Source organism: Ursus maritimus, unplaced genomic scaffold, assembly GCF_017311325.1.
Source record: "Ursus maritimus isolate PB19 unplaced genomic scaffold, ASM1731132v1 scaffold_8, whole genome shotgun sequence".
Classification (NCBI taxonomy): Eukaryota; Metazoa; Chordata; class Mammalia; order Carnivora; family Ursidae; genus Ursus; species Ursus maritimus.
Genome location: NW_024426996.1, coordinates 16,946,758 through 16,969,618, shown reverse-complemented (window position 1 = coordinate 16,969,618; position 22,861 = coordinate 16,946,758). Strand labels below are relative to the sequence as shown.

Sequence of the window (22,861 nt, the reverse complement as noted above, 5' to 3'; positions counted from 1 at the left end):
GAATGCTTATACCATAGGTATTCAGATTTCTTTTTTCTTTTTCTTTTTCCAGGTAAGTAATCATTTTAGCTTCGAATAGTGATGGTTTAATGACTTCTTACTCAACTTAGTTTATATTTTATTTCTTTTCCAGTTTATACTTCATTTCTTTCACTTGTCTAATTGCGCTGGCTGCTACTGCAGTCCAGTGCTGGATAGCGGTGATGCTAGTTGCCATTCTGGTTGGGTACAGGCTGTAGGGACTTCAGTGTCTCTCTGGTAAACACCATAGTGCCTTTGATCTAGCTCTCCACCTTATGTTACATACTTGTCGATTCTTGTTCTTTTAAATCAAGAATGATTTTTCATGTTTTCTTCAGCATCATTGGTGATGAATATATGTTTTCCCCCTTAGGTGTATGTTGGTGAATTTCATTAATAGCTTCGTAGTTGAGTCACCTTTGCATTTATGCATTAAACATTGCCTGGTCATAATGTGGTGCTGGAAACTGTCTGCCAAAATTGAGGTTAGGCTTTTTGCAATTGATCCTTGAGATGAGGGTATTAGCTACCTACTTATTTCCTCCTTCCCTTCCTCCCTTCCTTCTTAGATTTAAAGTTTTGATAGAATTTCTTAAAACTGTATGGGTCTGGTGCTTATTGGGGGGCGGGTAAAGTTATTTTACTTCCACACATTATTTTATTTGTACAAATGATTCTCTTTAGAGCATTCATCTCTTGGTGTTAGTATTAGCAGAGGTTTTTTTTTTTTTTTTTTTTGGGGGGTTTTTTAGTAGAAAATTAATTGGTGGGGTATATAGGTGCTTAAGGCAAACTTTATCCTTTTTATGTAATAAAATGCAATTAAATAAAAAAGTTGAATGTCACTCTTTAGTGTGCCAACTGGGGCAACATTGCCGGGGGAGCATGCGTAGTTTCATAATTAATGCTTTTTTTTTTTTTTTTTAAACAAGGCAATCATGATCGAATACCTCTTAGGAAACCAAAGGAGATGCTAAGCCAGCATTTATTTTGAGCACATTTCATACGTATGACAAGTCATGACAGTTGTGCTGATTTTGTTCCCTTTTCTTTTTACGGACCTATTATATGGCATATGATAATCTAGTTTTTCTAAAGCAGTTTTGCTGCTATAGGGACACATATGAAACTTTTATGTAGTGAGTTTTTTTTTTTCATTTTGCTTGTATTCACATTTTTTAATTTTTCTCTTCAATCTTCCACTTTCAAAATCAAAGAAACTTCAAACCTTAAAACAACAACCAAAAGATGACCTAGCCAACAGCAACCCCTCTAAGGAGTATATTGGTGATTTGATCATCAAATAGATAATATATTATCAATAATACATGTAAATAAGCAGAAAGATGTTAATGTGTGTCTGTGAACTCCCAATGTTCTAATATTTATTGGTAATAACTTGGTTCTCTCACCTCAAGTATTTCTCCTTTTTTTTTTAATTAAAAAAAAATTTTTTTTAAAAAGAGTTTATTTACTTATTTAAGAGAGACAGAGAGCACAAAAGCAGGGAGGAGAGGGAGAAGCAGGCTCCCTGTGAGCGGAGAACCCGACACGGGGCTGGATCCCGGGACCCTGAGATCATGATCTGAGCCAAAGGCAGACGCTTAACCAACTGAGCCACCCAGGAGTCCCAAATATTTCTCCTTCTAAATCAATTTAATTTACAAGGTGAATGGTTTATCATGGATCTGTTGCTTGTAGCAACGAAATGACAATGTGATTCAGAGGTGAGGCCAAATGCAAGTTTTGTGGGTGCCTGAAGTTATGCAATTTGGAGAGCCTCTTTAGGTAAAAGAATATACAAAATTCTAAACTAGAAGACAGCTGCTAGTGGTGTGGGACCTTGGAAAGAGCCGTGCAGGTGAAGAGACCGAAGATGAACATTATTGGCTTCATGGTCAATCTGTCTTTGGCTCAGCGACCTTGAACTCAAACCTAGAGTCATGGCTGAGGGTATAACAGGCTGTCGGGACCAAAAGAGATAGCAGCTATTTCCTAAAAACCTTGGCTGGGTGACAGCCCAGGTTAATGAGGAGGTTGCAGGTTTTAGAGTATATCTAACAGCAACAACTTTAAAACATCAAGGGTCGGGACGCCTGGGCGGCTCAGTCCATTAAGCGTCTGCCTTCAGCTCAGGTCATGAGCTCAGGGTCCTGGGATCGAGTCCCACATCAGGCTCCCTGCTCAGTGGGGAGTCTGCTTCTCCCTCTGCCTGCTGCTGCTCCCCCTGCTTTGCTCTCTCTCTAACAAATAAATAAATAAAATCTTAAAAAATAAAAATAAATAAAAAATAAATAAAACATCAAAAGTGATTATCCTTTCTAAACCTTGACTGGCCTGCAAGATACAGGGGGCAGCTGATTGTGCCTCGGGGAGGTGTTGAAGAGCAAGGATACTGGCAGGACACATGTGTGCCGAAGTCACAGAGTTCTAAGTTGGACAGAAGAGCCTCCTCGGACAGCTCAGACCTGGCTGACTACAGAACTGGGGGAGGAGCATCAAGTGGGCTGCTGCCCAGGGGCTGGTGTTTGTTGGGCTTATCATGAGAAGGCACAGAGACCTAATCAAATGTGTTCCTGGCTCTCAAAGATTCCTGCCCTAGTTTAAAAAAAAAAAAAAGTGACATGGGTTACAATTATCTGGGAAGGACGAGGAAGTGTAAGTCAGTTAGTGACAAGTGCATATCCAGATTAATGATAGATGGGGGCCACATACAGGTTTTCCTACATCAAAGTTCCATTCCTTCCCTCAAATGCAGGAGAGACACTAGTGAGAACTGTTACTCGGGGCTTTCTGTTTAGCAAGGTGAACTGGAGCTGATGTGGAGTCGATGGGGAAGGTCTTATATATTCGGGGCTTGTCAAAGGGCAGGTGTTGGACAGAGTGATGTGGAATTTGAAGCTTTAGGATGTGAGGAAGCAATTAGTTTTGGAGTCACAGAGTTGGTTTCAAATCCTGGTTCTCTTCCTTATTGTCTCTGTGGCTCCAGGCAAGTTACTCAACCCTACTGAGCCTTAGTTTCCTCATCTGTAAAATGGGGGTAATAGACGAAACCTCATAGGATTCTGGGGATTATGTAAGTATAGGTGTCAAGGGTTTAGCACGGTCTGGCATCAGAAAACATTCAATAAATGTCAGTTGTCTTCTAGTTTAGAATGGGAAATTTAAAAATACGGGAAAAAAAGGTATGATTTCCTAGAACCTCTAATTGGGATTATAGCTACAAATTATGGCAACTCTTAAATATGACATTTTTCTGATTTTTAAAAAATGGAGGCACAATTAACATATATTAAAATGCGCAAATATCGAATGTTCAGCTAGAGGTATTTTTGGGTATTTATAGACCTGTCGAAGAACCTGTTATAGCCCCCCTAAGGACACAGCCCAGATCCAAAAGCTCTCTCAAGCCCCTGCCCAGATGCTCACCCCTCGGACCTTGCTGTAACCTCTCTTCTGATTTCTGTCATCCGTTAGTCTTTTCTATTTTTGAAATTCACATAAATGAATAATACGGTATGTGCTCTTTTGTACCTATTTTTTCACAAAGTATCATATTTATGAGGTTTCTCCATGCTTCACGACTCAGTAATTTTTTTAATTGTTATGGAATTCCTTTATTGAAATACACCATTTGTTTATTTGTTGTCATGTTGATTGACATTTGGGTTGTTTCCAGTTTTTAGCCATTGGGAATAGAGCTGCCATGACCATTGTCATGAACCTATTTGCTTGTTTTGCTAGAGGACATACCTCTAGGGAAACTGAAAGCCATAGGGTAAGCAAGTGTGTGCTTAACTGTATTAGAAACTGCTACCTGGTTTTCCAGAATGGGTTGTACACTCAGAGCAGTGTGCGAGTTCTGTCCAGCTGCTGCCAAGCCTCTTCAACACTTGGCATTTGGGGCCTTTTTACTGATAGGCATTTGGGTGGGTACATAGTAGCATCTCATTGCAGTTTTAAAAAAAAATAGCACTTTAAGTGCTTTTCTCTCACGATGTAATATAATACATACACTTTATCGAAAAAGGAGACATTGTAGATGTATAAACAAGAACGTTAAAAATCACCCATATGAAATCTTGTTTCGCAGGAAAGACCTAATATTTTTTTCTGAGTGTCATTAGGTTAGAAGTGTTTTTGAACTTATGTGTTTAACTATAAGGAAAAGCATTGTGTTTATCTCCTTGAAACTACCCCGTGCTTAAGAACTAATATTTTGATGTATTTCCTTACAGTTTTTTTTTTTTTTTATCCATTCATGTGTATTTTTAAAAATGTAGTTGACATTTTAGTTCAGTGGATCTGGGACTGGGCCCTGACAGCTGTATTTTTATAGGTTCCAAAGATATTTCTGATGTGCAGCCGTGCCTGAGAGCTGTTGAGTTCAGCTCCTTTTTTTCTCTCTTTTATAATTAGTGCCTGGCTCTCTCTCTGCAGTGGCTGACTGACTGATTAAATGAATGAATGCTTTTGATTTAGATGAGGAAATTGATTTCCAGCTAAATTGACTTTTCAAATGAGTTTCTGAAATAGATTTTTTAAAAATATAGCATTCATTTTTAAGAAATAAAGATAATAGTACAATTTATCTCTTTATACCTATCACCCAAATTCAACAAGAATTTACGTCATCTATCCTTTTTTTTTCAGTCTTTCCTTTGTGGAGTGTTTTTTTATTAAAATTTTCATTACAGACGCAGTATGTGAGCATTGTAGAAAATTAGAGAATACAGATAAGCGATCAGAAACACCGTATTCTCACCTTAATGTGTATCCTTTTATGGAAGCATTTTAAAACGAATCCTGGATAGTATGCCATTTACCTTCAAGTACCTCCGTGTATGCATCTCAAAAAACTGACTTGTTTTAAACATAACCCTGACGACATTGTTACACTTAACTAAGTTAATAACAATAAACTGGATTTTTATTTTATTTTATTTAAAGATTTTATTTATTCATTTGACAGAGATAGAGACAGCCAGCGAGAGAGGGAACACAAGCAAGGGGAGTGGGAGAGGAAGAAGCAGGCTCCCAGCGAAGGGGCCCGATGGGGGACTCGATCCCACGACTCCGGGATCACACCCTGAGCCAAAGGCAGACGCTTAAGGACTGCGCCACGCAGGTGCCCCAATAAACTGGATTTTTAAAAAGTACTTAGGAAGGAGAGCAGTGGTAATCAGGAACACAAAGGATTCACTGAGAAATAAGCATTGTCAAACTGCCTAATTTGCATGCTAGAAATTATGACCTGACTAATGGCCCCGGGAATTTTTTGCACATGGTATATCTAGAGCTTAGCCTTGCAGCATGACAGCCCAATTTTTGTGAAAAAGGGGACAAAAAGAGGGCTGGAAAGCTGTGCAGTTAGGTGACTATGTAGTTGATGCCCTGATGGATGTATTCATCTGTGTGGTGATTGACGGACAAGAACAAGGACAGAGACTGCTGGTCTGACCTATCCAGGCCCTTGGTTGTACGAATAGTGTAAAAACCTTTCAGTCTTTACCTCCATCTAAGTGGTGGCTTGAATGTTCCTCTGGAGCCTGACAGTGAATATTTCTGTTCTTTAAAGCCAGCAGCCCTGGTCCACCCCACCCCACCCCTAGCCCCACCCCCAGCCACGTGCGGTTAATCTTTACAACTACTTTACCTTGGTCTCTTCTTTAATCACATTGATCAGGAAGGATATCGGGGCATGGTTGGGGTTGAATGTAGGCCGGGCTTTCTTGCCACGGACCAGACCCCCTCAGAGGAGCTCCTCACACCAGGAAAAGCCTTCGCTACCAGTGGTTGGTGCCCCCACAGGTAAACTCCTCCCTGCCCACTTGCTTAGGGGGATATGAACTTTTTTTTTTAATGTAATGGAAGAAGTATTTAGTTAATCCTATAGTGGATAAATCACAGAAACGGGATTCACAGATCCTGCCTCCTTCAGTTCTTTTTTTTTTTTTTTTTAATCATGTGGTAAGGACACTGAACATGAGCTTTATCCTTTTAACAAATTTTTAAGTACTTAGTACAATATCGTTAAGTATAGGAATATTGTACAGCACATCACAAGTAAAATAGTTTTTAAATTGAAACTTAACATACACAGGCAAGATCGTAAAATTATAAATGTACAACTGAATGATTTTCCCAAAGTGAGTACTCATGTACCTCTCGTTTTGATCAAGAAACAGAACATTACCAGTACCCCTGAAAGTTCTCATGTATCCTCGAAGGCACTACAGAACAAGGTAGTGTATTTTTGTTAATTCCAAACCAGATTTAATTTAAAAATTTCCAGTAGAAACAGAGCTACAGGGGGTTTCTACTACATGTATTATTACTATATGATCACCTATGTTTCTGTGTTAGTTGGGCTTATGATTGGATAGGATTCTAGCTGAAACAGACTAATTCAATCAAAGTTTCCAGGAGAGAGTATGTTTTGAACTCCGAGCTTCTGACTTTTGGAATATAGCCCACTGGCAGGTTAAGGACCAGCTCCTCTATATAAAGCCTATTGTATGCACTTTTGGTCTGTAGAGGCCCCTGATTTTCCCCAACAGCTGACCTAGAAAGCATGCTTTCCATCTGCAGGATGGCTAAACTACTGTGATTTATCATTGGGCAGTCATTCCAAGAGTTCACTCAGCTAATGTCGAGTTAATTATATTTGAGATGATTTTAACTTCAGCCTCTATTTCTTTTAACAGGCTTTTCATAGCTGGTATTATTTATGTACCATGACTTGCTAAAGACATAGGGCACAGGGCAGCTTGTGCAATTAATCTCTCCTATTAGAAAGAGAGAGTTTTTCTCGTTGTATTTTCATCCAAGCATGGACCTTGTCGGGTTCGTCAGAGCATTCCGTATAAGGACAAAGGTCAAATGTTTATGGCTTTACTGAAGTCTTGAAGCTGACTTATGAAACAAAAGGAAATGTTTCCTGGAGTCAGGGTTTTATCAAGGTAAGAAACGAGGATCGCTCTGAAGGATCAGCACTAATTTGTTCGTGATAAAACTAGGTTTCCTTAATGACGATAAAAACTGATATCAAAATTGTGTCTGTGCCCGTTAAATCTGATATGTATTTATATCTATATTTTGAAGACTTTTAGTGTACTTATGAACAGTTCTTGGTGCCGAAAGAAATATTTCTGGGACGCCTGGGTTGCTCAGTTGGTTAAGCATCTGCCTCCAGCTCAGGTCTCTTGATCCCAGGGTCCTGGGATCGAGTCCTGTATCGGTCTCCTTCCTCAGTGGGGAGCCTGCTTCTCCCTCTGCCTGCTGCTCCCCCTGCTTGTGCTCTCTCTCCGACAAATAAATAAATAACATCTTAAAAAAAAACAACCGGCACCTGGGTTGACTCAGTCAACCAAGTATCTGCTTTCGGCTCAGGGCATGATCTCAGGGTCCTGGGATCGAGCCCTGCATCGGGCTTCCTGCTCAGTGGAGAGTCTGCTTCGCCCTCCCCCCCACTCAGCTCTCGCTCGCTCTCTCTCAAATAACTCACAAAATCTTTTTAATAATAAAATCTTAAAAAAAGAACAATATTTCCTCTTTTTCTTTCTAGCCTGTACTTTGATGCCTGATGCATAGTGAGTGTCCCCTATATGTTGACTGGATTAAATATTTGTTTTTCTCTCAGAAGGTATATGTAGGGTAAATTGAATCAGTAATTCTGACCCTCAATAGTCAGTATAACTAGGGAAGGAAGTAATATGTATTCAGGAGTGCTTCTTTTGACATTGAATTTTACAGTAATACCCATTTGCGGATTTTGTATGCCTTATGAAAGAGCTTCTAAGCTGGTACCTGGTCTCTGACAATATAGATTTTCATCTTAGGAACAATAACCAGTTCCATGTAACTTTTTTGTTGTTATTGTTATAGCATATGTGTAGCCACTCCTTAGTTTAATAAATAAAACTTCAGGGGCGCCTGGGTGGCACAGCGGTTAAGCGTCTGCCTTCAGCTCAGGGCGTGATCCCGGCGTTATGGGATCGAGCCCCACATCAGGCTCCTCTGCTATGAGCCTGCTTCTTCCTCTCCCACTCCCCCTGCTTGTGTTCCCTCTCTTGCTGGCTGTCTCTATCCTGTCGAATAAATAAATAAAATCTTAATAAATAAATAAATAAATAAATAAATAAATAAATAAAACTTCATAGAAACAATCAAATTCTTCTGGTATCGTTCCCTGATTCCATTACCCTGTCAACGCCTGAAACTACTACTCTGATTTTCATGTTTATTGTTTATGTGCGTATTTTCATACTCCCCCCATACATGTATGTATCTTAAACAACACGTAGTATTTGTTGTTTTGCATTATTCAAGCTCTATAAAAATACCGTCTTCCACATATCATTCTGAGTTGTTTGTTCATGACGATGTTTGCAAATTAACTAAGTTGATGAATGTTCCAGTTAATTTCTTCTAGCTCTTGTGTAGTATGCACTGTATTTGTCCGTCTCTTTTTTATAGGAGCTTCCTTTGGTTATTTATTTATTTTTATTGAGGTATAATTACCACGTATTAGTTTTAAGTGTACAACGTAATGATATTGGTGTATATTGCTGTATATCCATCTATCATTAATATAATGTACCTTTAGATTGCTGTTGCAGACAATGTGGCAAAATGTTCTCATATGTATTTTGCACAATTTTATACGAATTTCTAGGGTATAACAGAAAAGCTCTTTTTTAAGGTGGAATGGAAATAGTAAATGTGGAAGGAGTGAGAAAATACCATTTTAAGAGACACATAATGAGGCGCCTGGGTGGCTCAGTCGGTCAAGCATCTACCTTCGGCTCAGGTCATGATCTTGAGGTCCTGGGAGCGAGCCCCGCATTGGGCTCTCTGCTCAGTGGGGAGCCTGCTTCTTTCTCTCTCTCGGCTACCCCCCCTGCTCCTGCTCTCTCTCTCTCAAATGAATAAATAAAATCTTAAAAAAAAAAAAAGACACATAGTGCCAATGTATTCGGGCAAGAATCAGCAAAGCTGCTAATACCATTGGGTGAAACTTTGAGGAGCAGGATATTTCCATAGTTTCAAAGTATCTCTCCTTTATAGACACTGACAGATAATAATTCCCCACTTACTAATCAAAAAGAGAAAAACGGTAACTTTACAGTGGAGAAATCTGGTAATAACTACCTTAAATCAAGCAATCAAAGTTAAGCATCATCAATCATGGGACAGATCACATGTCCCTATATGATGCTCTGAGAAGGACACATCGTTCACGTAGTACTCCTGCCCAAAGTGGACAACCCGCATCTAATCACGAGGGGACATCAGACTGATCCAAATTAAGAGACAGTCTATGAAATAAATGGCTTGTACTCTTTAAAAATGTCAGTGTCTTTTTTCCCTTATTTATTTTTTTAATTTAAATTCAGTTAATTAACACACAATGTATTATTGGTTTAAAAAGTCAATGTCTTAAAAAACAAAGAAAGGCTGAGGAACTTTGTCATGTAATTAGGAGACTACAGAGATTACATATAAATATAATGTATGACATATAAATGTAATGTATGATCCTTAGATATTATTGGGACCATTGTCAAAATTTGAATATGGTCTGTACATTCGATACTAGTTTTGCAGTAACGTCCACTTTCCTGATTTTGACAATTTCATTGTGATTAAATAAAACCTCATGTCTTGAGGAAATCAGTGCTGAAATATTTAGGGGCAAAGGGCGTGATGTCTGCAATTTATTCTCAAGTGGTTCAGAAAAAAAAGTATCATTTTATACATCTAAGGATAGAACAATAAAGCAAATGTGACAAAATATTGGCAATTCATGAAGCTGGGTAAAGTGAACTCTCTTTGCAACTTTTCTGTATATTTGAAATTACTGAACAAAAGTTTTCCTGAGGTATACCTGGAAGTAGAATTGCTAGGTCTCTGGCTATGAATATCTTTACATTTACTAGATGGTTCCAAATTGTTTTCCAGGAAACTCTTGAAATGACTCAATTTAAAGTTTGTATCCGTCTTTATGGGTATGAAATAGTATCTCATTGTCGTTTTTGTTTGTATTTCTCTGCTGATAGTGGAGTCGAACATCTTTTAAAATGTGTACTCATTAAGTCTTACTCTTTTTCTGAATTGTTTGCCATATGTATTTTTTTCTTTTTCTTTTTTTTTTTGTGTATATCTTAATATATTCTGGAAATTAATCCTTTGTCAATTGGAGCCATTGCAGTCACCCACATACCTTTGAAAGAGGCTTAACAAAAATATAAAATTGAGTTCTATTTTATTTGAGTTACGCAGAATTAAGTAGGTCAGGGGGCAGAGAGAATATTGCACATCGAGTGGGTGGGGGCTGGGGGCTGGCCCCTGATTACAGATCCCTTCTCTCCTGGCTCAGTTAAATAATGAGGCAACTTGAACTTACATTCTTATCTCTCACCCCTCCGAAAAAGTATTTTTAGAAGGGCTGTCCACTGTCTCCAGTGTGTTTCATTCTGAGATTTGCTGAGTAATTTGTTTTTCCCTCCCCTTCTAGACTTAAAAAAACCCACAAAACCCTATATATTGCTAAATAACGAAACTCTTGCACTGCTGAATATTGGCCAGTACTTGGCTTGAGTAACCTGCTCTGAGGTATTGCAGCTGTCCACAGAGCAAGAGGGTAATTCAGTAGTGACACTGTCTTGGTTCATCCTCGAATAGGAAGCAAATCCTTTCCAGAGAGGGCGAGGAAAGGTTAAACCACTTAGACTTGGAGACAGAAAAAAGATGATTGAATTGTTCAAGAGCTTATTTCATTGCTCTAATTCTTAAGGTGGTAAGGTATTAGATTTGCATGTGGCAAAAACAAACAAAAACTACCCCCAAAACCCAAAAGTAAAATCATGAAACTTTAGCCCTGTAAAGAAACTAAAAATTTTCCCACCTCCAATTTTATAAAGGAGGACACCAAATTAGGTGACTTATCTATTACGCATAGTCTTAGAGCTGGTGGTTGTCCTAAAGAACTTGACTTTGGACTCCAGTTCCTCTTTACTTTCTACTCCAGTGCATTATGCTGCTATTCCTTCAAAACAAACGATGTATTATCAGCTCTCCGTCTATGGATGCACGTACACTGTTCTCCAGGGAACAGGTCATATAGCACTCTCCACTCTCCTCATTGATTTCCTAGTAAACCGGAAAGTGAGAAAATCAGAGGGGATCTTCTTTCAGGGAATTTAATATCTTAATCTCCGTTTCAAAAGGAAAGACTTTCTAATTTAGGAAGTAAATTCCTTTGCGACACACCCCAGAGGGACGATTGAATAGTTACATCATTGTGTATATAGCTACTCTTTATCTGAAGATCTTCTCCTCCATGACTCGTATTTAGTAGGCAGAACTGGGTGGCAGTGATCATTTTTTCAATTTACAAAATTTATGCTACTTTAAAAATCTTTGAATTATTTTCTTTATGGGAAAGACAATAACAGATAAAGAGGAAAATCTAATCGTATTGCCCAGAGATAACCACAAAGGTGGCCTTCTTGACACTTTTCCTATGTATATCTATTTCATAAAGTTAAACTGTAGTTTAAGATCCTGCCTTTTTTTCACTTAACATTAAGGTATTTATTAACTACAGTATTTATTAGATGTATTGTATCGCGTCTGGATTGATTATAATGGAAAATGCTACAGTGAACATTCTTGCCTACACTTCTGATTATTTTCTTATGGTAGATTCCTAAAATTGGAATTATTGAATCATCAGCAAACCTATTTTTAGCCTCTTCATGCCAAAGGGATTTTGACAAACTTGCTACTAGTTCCATGCTCACAGAAATTGAGTATGAAAATACGTCTGTCATTGAACTTTATCATTAAACAAAAATATTGCTGATTTGATGATGTAAATAGTCCCATCTTTGTCTAATTCACATTTCTTTGATTGCTAGTAAGCGGTCTTGGTCTATTAACTATTAATGTTTCTTTGAATTCAGTTCATGATCTTGAGATTGTTTTCTTATTAAGTCATTTTACATATTAAAGACATCAGCCTTTTGCCATTTGGGTAAATATGTTTTGACATTTTGCTTGCTTTTGGCTTTATGGTTTTTATCAGGGGAAAACAGAAGGTTTTATTTTTACACAGTCTAGATCTGTCCTTGCAGAGAGTTCGTTCTGTAACTTGTTTCCCTAATGGTGTGTAGGGAGGAAATGCAACAAGAAAAGGGTGATTGAGGACCAAATTTCTTTCTAATGAATTAAAGTCATTGGGTAGAGGCCATTTTATGCAGACTGAGTGATTTCACCTCTTTTCCCACTGCAGTTACTTGTCTTTTATTTTTGAAATCTGCTTCACGTTACTCATAAAATGTGTTGAACTGTCTTCTGCACAGAGTTGCCCCCTTGGTCAGTTCTTGTATCCTATGGCATTTTCTCATGTCCTGATGCTTTCTTTTAAGGTATTATCCAAAGAGATGAGTCACCCATGGAAAAAGGGCTCTCTGGTCTGCGAGGAAGGGACTTTGAGCTGTCTGACGTGTTTTATTTCTCCAAGAAGGGCTTGGAAGCCATTGTGGAAGATGAAGTGACTCAAAGGTTCTCCTCAGAGGAGCTAGTATCATGGAATCTCCTCACAAGGACCAATATAAATTTCCAGTACATCAGTCTGCGGCTCACCACGGTGTGGGTGCTGGGCGTCATAGTACGCTACTGTGTCCTACTACCCCTGAGGTATGTCTCCTGCCCAGTAATTGATGGTGTCACTGGTTCAGCTTTCTTTTTAAATCATGTATGTCATGGTCTCATGAGAGTATTATGGCACTAACTTCACCCCTTCCTACCTGCAAAACACCACCCAATGTGACGTCCACAGGAACATACCAAGTATCTATTCTCCTTTCACATCTTTTCCCCAAATGAAGGTGTGTATTCAGAATCGAATATATGTCAGTCTGGATCCATGTTGTTCTTTCGGCCATAAATCATTTGAGGATAGATGGAAAAGGGAAGTTAGAAAAAAGAAGAGAGGACTTCACGGTTTTGCATTCACCAGGGGGTCAGCCAAACGGTGACTGCCTTTCCTTGCTAGTCTGTAGCAGTTCACAGTTGCACGGGAGAGAAGAAATTACTGCTAATGGTTACCCCATGAGAGAGAGCCATTTAGAAGACGGAACTTGTCCCACTAGTTCCATTATGATGCACTTTTCTTATTAAAAGTTCGCCACCCGCGTCCCCCCCGGTTCTGAGTTTGAGTGCCGCCCGATGAGGCGGTACCTTCAAGTGCACTTTACTGGAGCCACCGTGGGGAACCTCAGCGTAGCAGAGGTGACGCTGGGCAGTGGGGTGAAGCACAGGTGGCCACAGTGTGTCCAGCATGGTGACGGCAGCTCGTAGGCATATGTACCAGTCGCAATATTGCTGTTGATGGTCTTGCTTAATTTCCCTGGACATAGCCTTGGCGTCCTCTCAATAGAGCTTTCCAGGCAGTTGCTATCAGTCCCCTTGAGTTGGCACATGACTTGAAACCATTTGACCATCCCTAGGGTGGCCTATACTTGCCTCATTCAGGTTTATTACAAGTGAAGAGATTGCTTAAGTATAGGCAAAGGCACATTTCTAAGCTCTTTCTATTTTTTCCCCCCATGTTGCCAGTTTGCCAGTTGGGGCACGGTATGTCTTTTGGGAATCATTTCAGCTGTGATAACAAAGTGAAATTCAGGGATTCACATATACTTTTGCTTGAACCATAAACCAGTGTTCCCCAACTGGGGGTTCATGTACTCTGAGCATGCGCAAGACTACCCATCAGTATGCAGGAAGGAAATATCTGAGCTTTTTATTTATTAGGCATTTCTAGGCTATTTATAATTAGAGCTCCCGTTTATTCTGTTTTTAGTCTTAAAAAGAAATGCAACTTTGGTAAAGTTGACTATATAGGTTAGCTCTTACATCTGCACTTGGCCCACAAGTCAGGCACTGTATCCGAGGCCCCCTGAGAGAAGAGTGAGGATTTTTGGAAGACAGAGTATTTGAGATGCCCTCATTTGTCGGTTAGCTTTCACCAGTGGTAGGTGCCAGCAAATGGTGTTGTGATTCTATTATCTACTTAGATGAAACTAACGCTTGCAAACTAAAGAAGTAACATAGAAGATTCTTGCAAAGAAACCACAGATGTAGGATAATCCAGTAATGTGAGCACCCAAGAAGAAGAAAGCAATAGAATTGAGACTCCTACTCTTAGTACATCGTCTCCAGTGTGAAAGAATTGCTGTGTAAATGCTTTAGAAGATGAGCAGTTGCTGCGGAGTGAGCACTCAAAAAGCAGGTCATGCTAACATTGATTGTGTTGATGGTTGCACAGCTCTGTGAATATGCCCCAAACCGTTGACTACTTTAAATGGATAAATTCAATGATAGGTAAATTGTATCTCAGTAAAACTTAAAAGAACAGACTGTGGCTGAAAAACATCTATGAGAGCTCTCACCTTGGCTCACTTAAACCGGAAACCGGAAGTTTTTGTCCTATTAATCTAGCAAATAAAAACTTTCAATAGTTTTGAACCCAGTTGTTAAACATGTTCCAGTGTAACCCCTTCTGATTCGATGTGTAGCATCAAATGATTCTCATTAGGGCAAGGTAGCAAAATGTTATTGTAAAACTTTTACATAATTGGTGGGTAAGATTCAACAGTGATTTAGTTATTGTATATCAGTGGTTAGCATGAAAATACGGCATCGGAAGTAAACTGAATCTGACCTTCAAATTGCCCTGTCACAAGGTCTTCAGCCAAGACTATAACAAGGTTTTTTTTTTAAGACTTTAACAAGGTTTAACACCTTAACAATGTGTGTATAAGGAACCCCTATTTATTTTGAAAGGTTTTAAATCTCAATGTTGTCTTTTTGTGTAATTCTACTTACATTTCTGAAAATGACTATTTTCTTTTTGAAGTGATTAGATGAATATTAAAAGCACCTTTAAAAATGGAAAGTATCTGTGGAGATTAGAGGTATTGTCAGTCATCTTGTTACTAACTTCTGAGTTTCAACCATGAACATACAAAGGGACAACAGATTTGCATGAAAGCGTTTCCACATGGTGCTATAATTTGGTGTTCTTATTATGATAGAGCCTTTCTTGCTATTTGCTCTAAATTGTAAATTCCTTTGAGAAAAATTTGAATTGTATCTACCCCCATCATTAAAAAACACAGAACAAGTCAGTTTTAGACCTTTGGAGGATATTTACAATCCTACTACGCCCACCAGTGCATCCCAGACAAAATAAGGGAACTGCTTTCAACCTGACATGAGTCCTTCACACAACATAAACCTTTTTTCTTACATTACACATGAAGTTAATATGAGTATATTTAAAAACATTAAAATAATTCAGAAAAGCAAAAGGGCAAGGGTTTTAATTTATTCTTTTCACTAGCCTGTTTAATCCTTGGGTGATTACATCGATTGTTTGATAGTTTTGTGAATGACCTTCCAGGCCTTCTCTATGCATCTATGAACTAGTTATATGCTTGCTATTATTTTGAAGATGGTACCCCACTCTACATAATTATTTTGAAATTTATTTTGCTTTTTTTTTCTCTCAAAATGTACCACGGGCCATTCTTCCATGTCAGAATCTAGCGATTTACCCAGTTCTTTTAATGGCAGCACCATAGTCCATATTGTAGATGGACTAAAACTTCTTTACAGTTTCATTATCTGTGAACTTTTAGGTTATTTCCCTTTGCCTCTTACTGTGCAATTAACTTTTGCATTACCTTTTCTTTTCTTTTTTTAGGGTTACCTTGGCTTTCATTGGGATCAGTTTGTTGGTTATAGGAACTACACTGGTTGGGCAGCTGCCAGACAGCAGGTGAGATGTTTCCTTCCATTTGGCCATAAATAGGATTGTCACTTTTCTTAGCTGTGTCCACAAACAAGAATATTTGATCCCTACGTATTGTGTCAAATTTATGGCCTCAACACACTTATTAAAATTTGGCTTACTTCATATTCATAGTCTGTATTTGATTTGCCATCACACTTCCATATATATTGTGAGAAATTGTTTTTCAAAGGGGACATGAAGGAAAGGAAGGAAACAGACCGAGGGACTCACAGAAAGCAAGAGAGTCTTACACCTGGCCAGGGTCACTGGGCTGAGACCAAAGAAGCCTCAGCTTATCGTGGTCAGGAATTTATCATGATAGTCTCGTCGGGTGGGAGCTATTTTCCCCTGGAGTTTTGTCCTAAATGCCTCAATGAGACTTTAAGAAGTGAGCCGTGCTTGTGTTTCAAAACACAATATGCGGCCGGGAAGGAGCACATTGAAGCTTTTATTCTATCGTTTGCTGCGGGTGCCCACAACTGCGCCATGAACTGTTTTCTCTTTCTTTCAGCCTCAAAAACTGGCTGAGCGAACTGGTCCACCTGACTTGCTGCCGGATCTGTGTGCGAGCCCTCTCTGGTACCATTCATTACCATAACAAGTGAGTGTGTGCGGCCTTCCATCTGCCTTTTTTTTTTTTTTAATGTTTTTTTATTATATTATGTTAGTCACCATACAGTACATTTCTGATGCAAAGTTCGATGATTCATTAGTTGCGTATAACACCCAGTGCACCATGCAATACGTGCCCTCCTTACTACCCATCACCAGTCTATCCCATTCCCCCACCCCCCTCCCCTCTGAAGCCCTCAGTTTGTTTCCCAGAGTCTATAGTCTCTCATGCTTCTGCCTTTTTGTCTGCAAACCCAGCCTGCCACTGACAGCCGTGGGTGGAGGAAGCAGGTGAAAGAAATCCGCATACTTCTCGTATGTTCATCCCTGCTGCTGAGAGCATCACAGACATAGCGGTTTTGCACAATAAACCTTTAAAAAGCCATCCATTTGCTGAAGGAGCCATGGAATATTGTAATGACACTTAATAATTGGGCATGTCTGGTGTGCAGGCCGGGCCCGTGCTTCTCCTAGGTCATCCTCCAGGAGAGGCACTGTTGTCCTGTTGTACGGGTGAAGAGGGGGGAGCTCTGGGACTGGCTGTCTAGGGTCACGTAGCTCGTTCGTGGCAGAGTCAGGTTGTGAACTGGGTCTGTCCATGTAAAAAGTGATGCAGCTGACAGGCCTGGAGGGGGGAGGGGAAGGAGGACCGGCCTTTAACCCTTGAGGCCTGCTTTCTAGTCTCAGTCCCGCCACTTCTGAAGTTCCGTAACTGAGCCCTAAGACAGAACACCACACTTTGCTTCCCTCACCCCTAACCGTAGAGGAGAAGAGGGGTAGCTAACTGAAGTTATTAGCTGACGGAAATAATTTTGATTGCTTTGGAATTACTTTTCCATTAACTCAATTTAATTTTTTTACGTTTAACTTCATTGTTTTAGAAGTTCTAGAAAAGCCTCTGATTTTTGTTGACTGGATCTCTCTGTCTCATTTGTGGAAGGGAGACATTATCTCCTTTGGCTTTATCATGTGGTACCGACGTAAAAGGCCCCTTGAGTTTCTAAAATTACGTGATTTTGTCTTTGAGCCCTGAGCTTTAGGATGAGGAGTGGAAGGAAATGCTTTGGTAGAACTGTGATCAGAAGAGACACTATCTACAGAAAAGGTGCCTTAATCACAGAGGTCACAACTTATCATATACAGAATTGCTTCTAATTTTACGGAAAGCATGCTAGAGTTGTTATGCATTTGGTTCTCTTTCTTCTTTGTATTGGGCCAACGAAGACTACTTTGCTTCATTAGTGTCAACTACTGGTTGAACTCTAGGACAGAGGTCGGCAAACTAAACTATGGGCCTAGCGACCAAATGGGGCCTGCCATCTGTTTTTTTATAAATAAAGTTTTATTGGAACACAGCCATGCTCATTCATTTATACACTGTCTGTGACTGCCTTTGTGCCTAAACAGCAGAGTCAGTAGTTTTGACAGGGATTGGCTGGCTTGCAAACTTAAAATACTTATTATCTGGCCCTCAATAGGAAAAGTTTGCCAACCTCTGCTTTAAGGGGATAGGAGGGAGGAAACTACGATAAATTTACTCTGTGGGTCACTGTGAAATTACTAAAAGTGATGCTTAGGAAGACTAAAATAATAGGAAAATCCTTAAGATAAATGAAACTTGCCTATCACAATATTAAAGTTATGGCATCTTTGTAACTCAGTCTAATATTTTTAAATTATCCTTTTTCATTATAAAAGGAAAATAAATCATTACCAAAAAAACAATGTAAATATGTATAAAGGGCACGTCATTGGCCCTTTCTCCTATACTCCCACCTCATTCCCATCATACTGCCTAGAGATAACCTTTTTAAGATGGACCATATACGTTGAAGCTGTATTTTTTAATTTACTTTTTAAAGCAAAATAGGACGAATCTATACATGCTGTTCTGCAAAATAATGACAATTTTCCAGGGTTGGTATTTACCATTGTTTGTAATTGCAGGCAGTACAGACCCCAGAAGGGAGGCATTTGTGTTGCCAACCATACTTCCCCAATAGATGTTTTGATCTTGACCACGGACGGATGCTATGCTATGGTAAGAGCAGCTCAGTGATAGTTCAAGTCATTGCATCTTTTGTGGACTGTTCAAACTCTTAATTTATTTTGGCACAAACTGGAGAGTTAGTTTTATATGAGAAAGTGACTAGGTCATACTGCTGCAGCTATATAAGTTGTGTCATACATTAAATGAGCGCTACGTGGTGCAAAAACAAGAAAGAAAGTAGCCATTACATTAAGGTAGTAAAAAATCTGGGGTGCCTGGCTGGCTCAGTCAATGGAGAATGCAACTCTTGGTCTTGGGGTTGTGAGTTTGAACCCTATGTTGGGTGTAGAGATGACTTTAAAAAAAATCTTTAAAAAATAAAAATAAATAAATGGATCAATCTTTTTTTAAAAAAAAAGGTAGTAAAATTTTTGACTTACTAGAATGTAGACATATTTGAGCTTGATAGGTCTTTGCAAGGTTGATTGCATCTTACTTCTAAAATCCCTGCAATGTTTAATAAATAACACTTTGAGACTATAGTCTTCCTCCTTAGAGCTGTGCAAATCCCTTACCAGCCAATTAGTTAATTAGTTGTGTCTTCCTTCCTGAGGGAGTCATACACAATTAAAAAAAAATCAGACTTTTTAATGATGATGAAGCAAGAAAGATAAATACACACACACACACACACACACACACACACACACACACACACCCCACATTGCCTTTCTCAATCACTGAGGGGGTTTTGAAGACCTTTGTAAAAACCCCTAACTTATTGCCAGATAGTTAATCTGTCTAAAGTAGAAGTTCAGATATATATCTCTTGGGCAACAACATTTTAATCATTATTTTGTCTAAGTTGTGGAGCCCATTCGGAATCCAAGGAAGCTATAACTACTTCTAGGAAAAGACTTATGGGAATTGGTAGTTCTTAACCTTTTTTAGGTTAAGCATCAGTTAATAGTTATGTACCCTTTCTTAAGAAAAACTGACATAGGGGCGCCTGGGTGGCACAGCGGTTAAGCATCTGCCTTCGGCTCAGGGCGTGATCCCAGTGTTCTGGGATCGAGCCCCACATCGGGCTCCTCCGCTATGAGCCTGCTTCTTCCTCTCCCACTCCCCCTGCTTGTGTTCCCTCTCTCGCTGGCTGTCTCTATCTCTGTCAAATAAATAAATAAAATCTTAAAAAAAAAAAAAAGAAAGAAAAACTGACATAAATGTGCATGATACAAGCATGGTTTTCTTTAAAAGCCCACTCAAGGACCCTCCTGTTAACAGTCCTTGGTAGGCCCCCAGCACCGTTCTGGCCATATGTAGTAAAATTCCTTGCATTTATGTGGACAAGCACTTTCACCTCCATTATATGTGACCTTCCCATAATCCAGTGAGATTTGGGCTGATATTTTGTTACAGATGAGAAAGCAGAGGTTTGGACATTTTAACCAACTTGTGGAATTACGATTTTGTGTTTCTGGGACCATATTTATTCATTCTATGTTCTGGTCAACAAAAAGTTGACTAAAACTCATTGGTGACTGAGTCCTCAGAATTTTGTTGGAATTTTCCATGCTTTTTGATTGTGTGTGACTGCAATTACAATATTAGCCACAGCTTAGGAGAGCAGCCCCTGCTAACTTTCCAGTCAGTGGAGTGATAGACACAGAAAGCCAATTAGGGGGCGCCTGGGTGGCACAGCGGTTAAGCGTCTGCCTTCGGCTCAGGGCGCGATCCTGGCGTTATGGGATCGAGCCCCACATCAGGCTCCTCTGCTGTGAGCCTGCTTCTTCCTCTCCCACTCCCCCTGCTTGTGTTCCCTCTCTCGCTGGCTGTCTCTATCTCTGTCGAATAAATAAATAAAATCTTTAAAAAAAAATAAAATAAAAATAAAAAAAAAGAAAGCCAATTAGGTTTTTTTTTATTTTTATTTTTTTAATTTTTTTTTATTACATTATGTTCACCGTACAGTACATCCCCGGTTTCTGATGCAAAGTTCGATGATTCATTAGTTGCGTATAACACCCAGTGCACCATGCAATACGTGCCCTCCTTACTACCCATCACCAATTAGGTTTAAATCCGAGGCAGGAGAGGGCAGAAATGGGAGGAGACTGTATTGCTGACCTCCAGGGGTCACATATGGCCTCTTTTGGCTAAACATAAATTATGTATCTGAAGAATATTCAATATCTCATCTCAGTGGCTTTTCAGAATCTTTTTTCCTCTTAAACAAAGACTTCAACTTTTTAAAAAAATTTAGAAATATTTTCTAAGTCACCGTTGGTAGCGTTTTGCTCTATTTGCTTTATCATCCACATTCTCACGTGCTGGCTTTCTCTTTGCCTCTCTACATAAAAATTGTATAAATTATGTATATGTTTAATATATTGATATTTAGTATTTATTTCTAATAGTCATATAATATTGGAAATTTGGGACTGTACCAATTCATGCAATTCATTGGGTTCTTTCTTGCTTTCTCCTAATCCATTTTTGTATCTCCCTTTATTCATAGTGAATACCCTGGCTCCCAGAAATATCAACATATTTACCTGTTTTCTCAATCCTATGATACATCTAAAATTGTTTCAGAATTGCTTCACCTGTTTTACTACAAAAACAAATGTTGTAAAAAAAAAAAAATCCAGGGTATTTTGCAGTTCTCCTTGAAGAGAGAGAGGGTGTGTGGTCAAATACTGTCTTTGTACGTTTCTTAGATTTTTTTTTTTCCCATTCCTTCCGTGTTGCTCTTTTATTCATTTGAAATACAGTTGTTTTTTTTGTTTGTTTGTTTGTTTCAGTTTGCTTTCGGTTTGCTAGTCCCGTCCTTGTTGATTTATTATTGGAATGCTTCTAAATGTCAAAGCTAAACAATAGAGGTCTACTCATAACAGTGTCACTTCTGCCCACGTCTGTTCTGCCCCGTTCCCTCCCACCCTTGTAGTTTTCAACTTCGCTGCTTTGGATTTTTTTTTCTCTTTGTAGAAAGAAATATATGTATATATTTCCCCTTCTATTGTGCACAAAGGGCAGCATACTATATTTGCTCTTTGGCAATTCGCTTCTTTCACTTAGCAATATCGCCCGAACGGTGAGCATAGCATGATGTATAGAGATGTTCGGTTGCTGTGTTGTACATGTCCTGAAACTAGGGTAACATCGTGTGCCAACTATACTCAAAAAAAAAAAAAAAAAATTGAAACCCCAACCAAAAAAAACCCCAACCCAGCATCTCTGGCAAATCACTCCTTATCAGTCATAGAGATCAACCTCGCACCTTTCCCAGCGGCACGGCGCTCTGTTCTGTGTATGTAGCGTCTTTTAGTCATCTGATTTCTTATGTTTGGCACGTAGGTCATTTCCAGTATCTTGAAGTTACAGATAATGTTACAATTAAAACCATGTGTATATGTATTTTCATTTTGTTGGAGGTTTATTTTCAGGGTAAATCCCAGAAGTAGAGTTATTGAGTTGGAGGATAAATGTAAATGTAGTTTTGATAGCTATTGCCAAATTTCCTTCTGTGGGTGTTATAATCTCCCCCATCCCAAGCAATGTATAAGTGCTGTTTTCTTTCTTTCTTTTTCTTTCTCTTTCTTTCTCTTTCTTTCTCTTTCTTTCTCTTTCTTTCTTCCTTCCTTCCTTCCTTCCTTCCTTCCTTCCTTCCTTCCGAGAGAAAGAGAGAGGCCAGCAGGGGGGTGGGGCTGGGTAGAGGAAGAAGGGGAGAATCTTAAGCAGGCTCCACACCCAGCTTGATCTCAAGACCCTGAGATCATGACCCGAGCCGAAATCAAAAGTCAGAAGCTTAACCAACAGAGCCACCCAGCTGCCCCGAGTGCCCATTTCTCCTTAGCCTTGGCTTAGAGTGCATTGTTAAGCTTTTGAGTCTTTTTCACTGAAATGAGCGAGAAATGATATTTCAGTGTTGTTTTAATTTGCGTTTCTCTTATCTGGACTAAGCTGAAAGACTTCTACTTTTTAAAGCTAGAGTGTAACTAGTGTAGCAACATTTTAAGCTTATAAGTCAAAGGTGCTGCTAAAGAACTCTTTTTGCTTACATTTGGCCTTTCGTGTTCTCTGATTAGACCAAGAACTTAAGTCATTAGAAGAAATCCAATCTTTTCTCTTGGTGGGGAATAGGAACTTACTGGTACTTAAAAAAAAAAAAAAAGCTTTCTTTGCCTCACTGTGCCTTTACATGTTTCTTTTTTTCTCATGGTACTTTAGGTTGGCCAAGTCCATGGTGGATTGATGGGAATTATTCAGAGAGCTATGGTCAAGGCTTGTCCACATGTCTGGTTTGAACGCTCAGAAATGAAGGATCGACACTTGGTCACTAAGAGGTAAGCAGTGACATTACTCAGTATCCT

At 39.1% G+C, this 22,861-nt stretch overlaps 1 protein-coding gene across 2 annotated transcripts in view; it reads left to right on the top strand.

Moving 5' to 3' along the window:
- GPAT3 (glycerol-3-phosphate acyltransferase 3) overlaps positions 1-22,861 on the top strand; it is a 62,143-nt gene that overhangs the window by 28,762 nt on the left and 10,520 nt on the right. For both annotated transcript variants that reach the window (XM_040625140.1, XM_008693317.2), the window contains 5 exons: positions 12,456-12,726; positions 15,797-15,871; positions 16,398-16,487; positions 18,446-18,539; positions 22,719-22,834. In XM_040625140.1, coding sequence (XP_040481074.1) covers positions 12,456-12,726; positions 15,797-15,871; positions 16,398-16,487; positions 18,446-18,539; positions 22,719-22,834 — 646 coding nt within the window. The remainder of the gene's footprint in view (positions 1-12,455; positions 12,727-15,796; positions 15,872-16,397; positions 16,488-18,445; positions 18,540-22,718; positions 22,835-22,861) is intronic.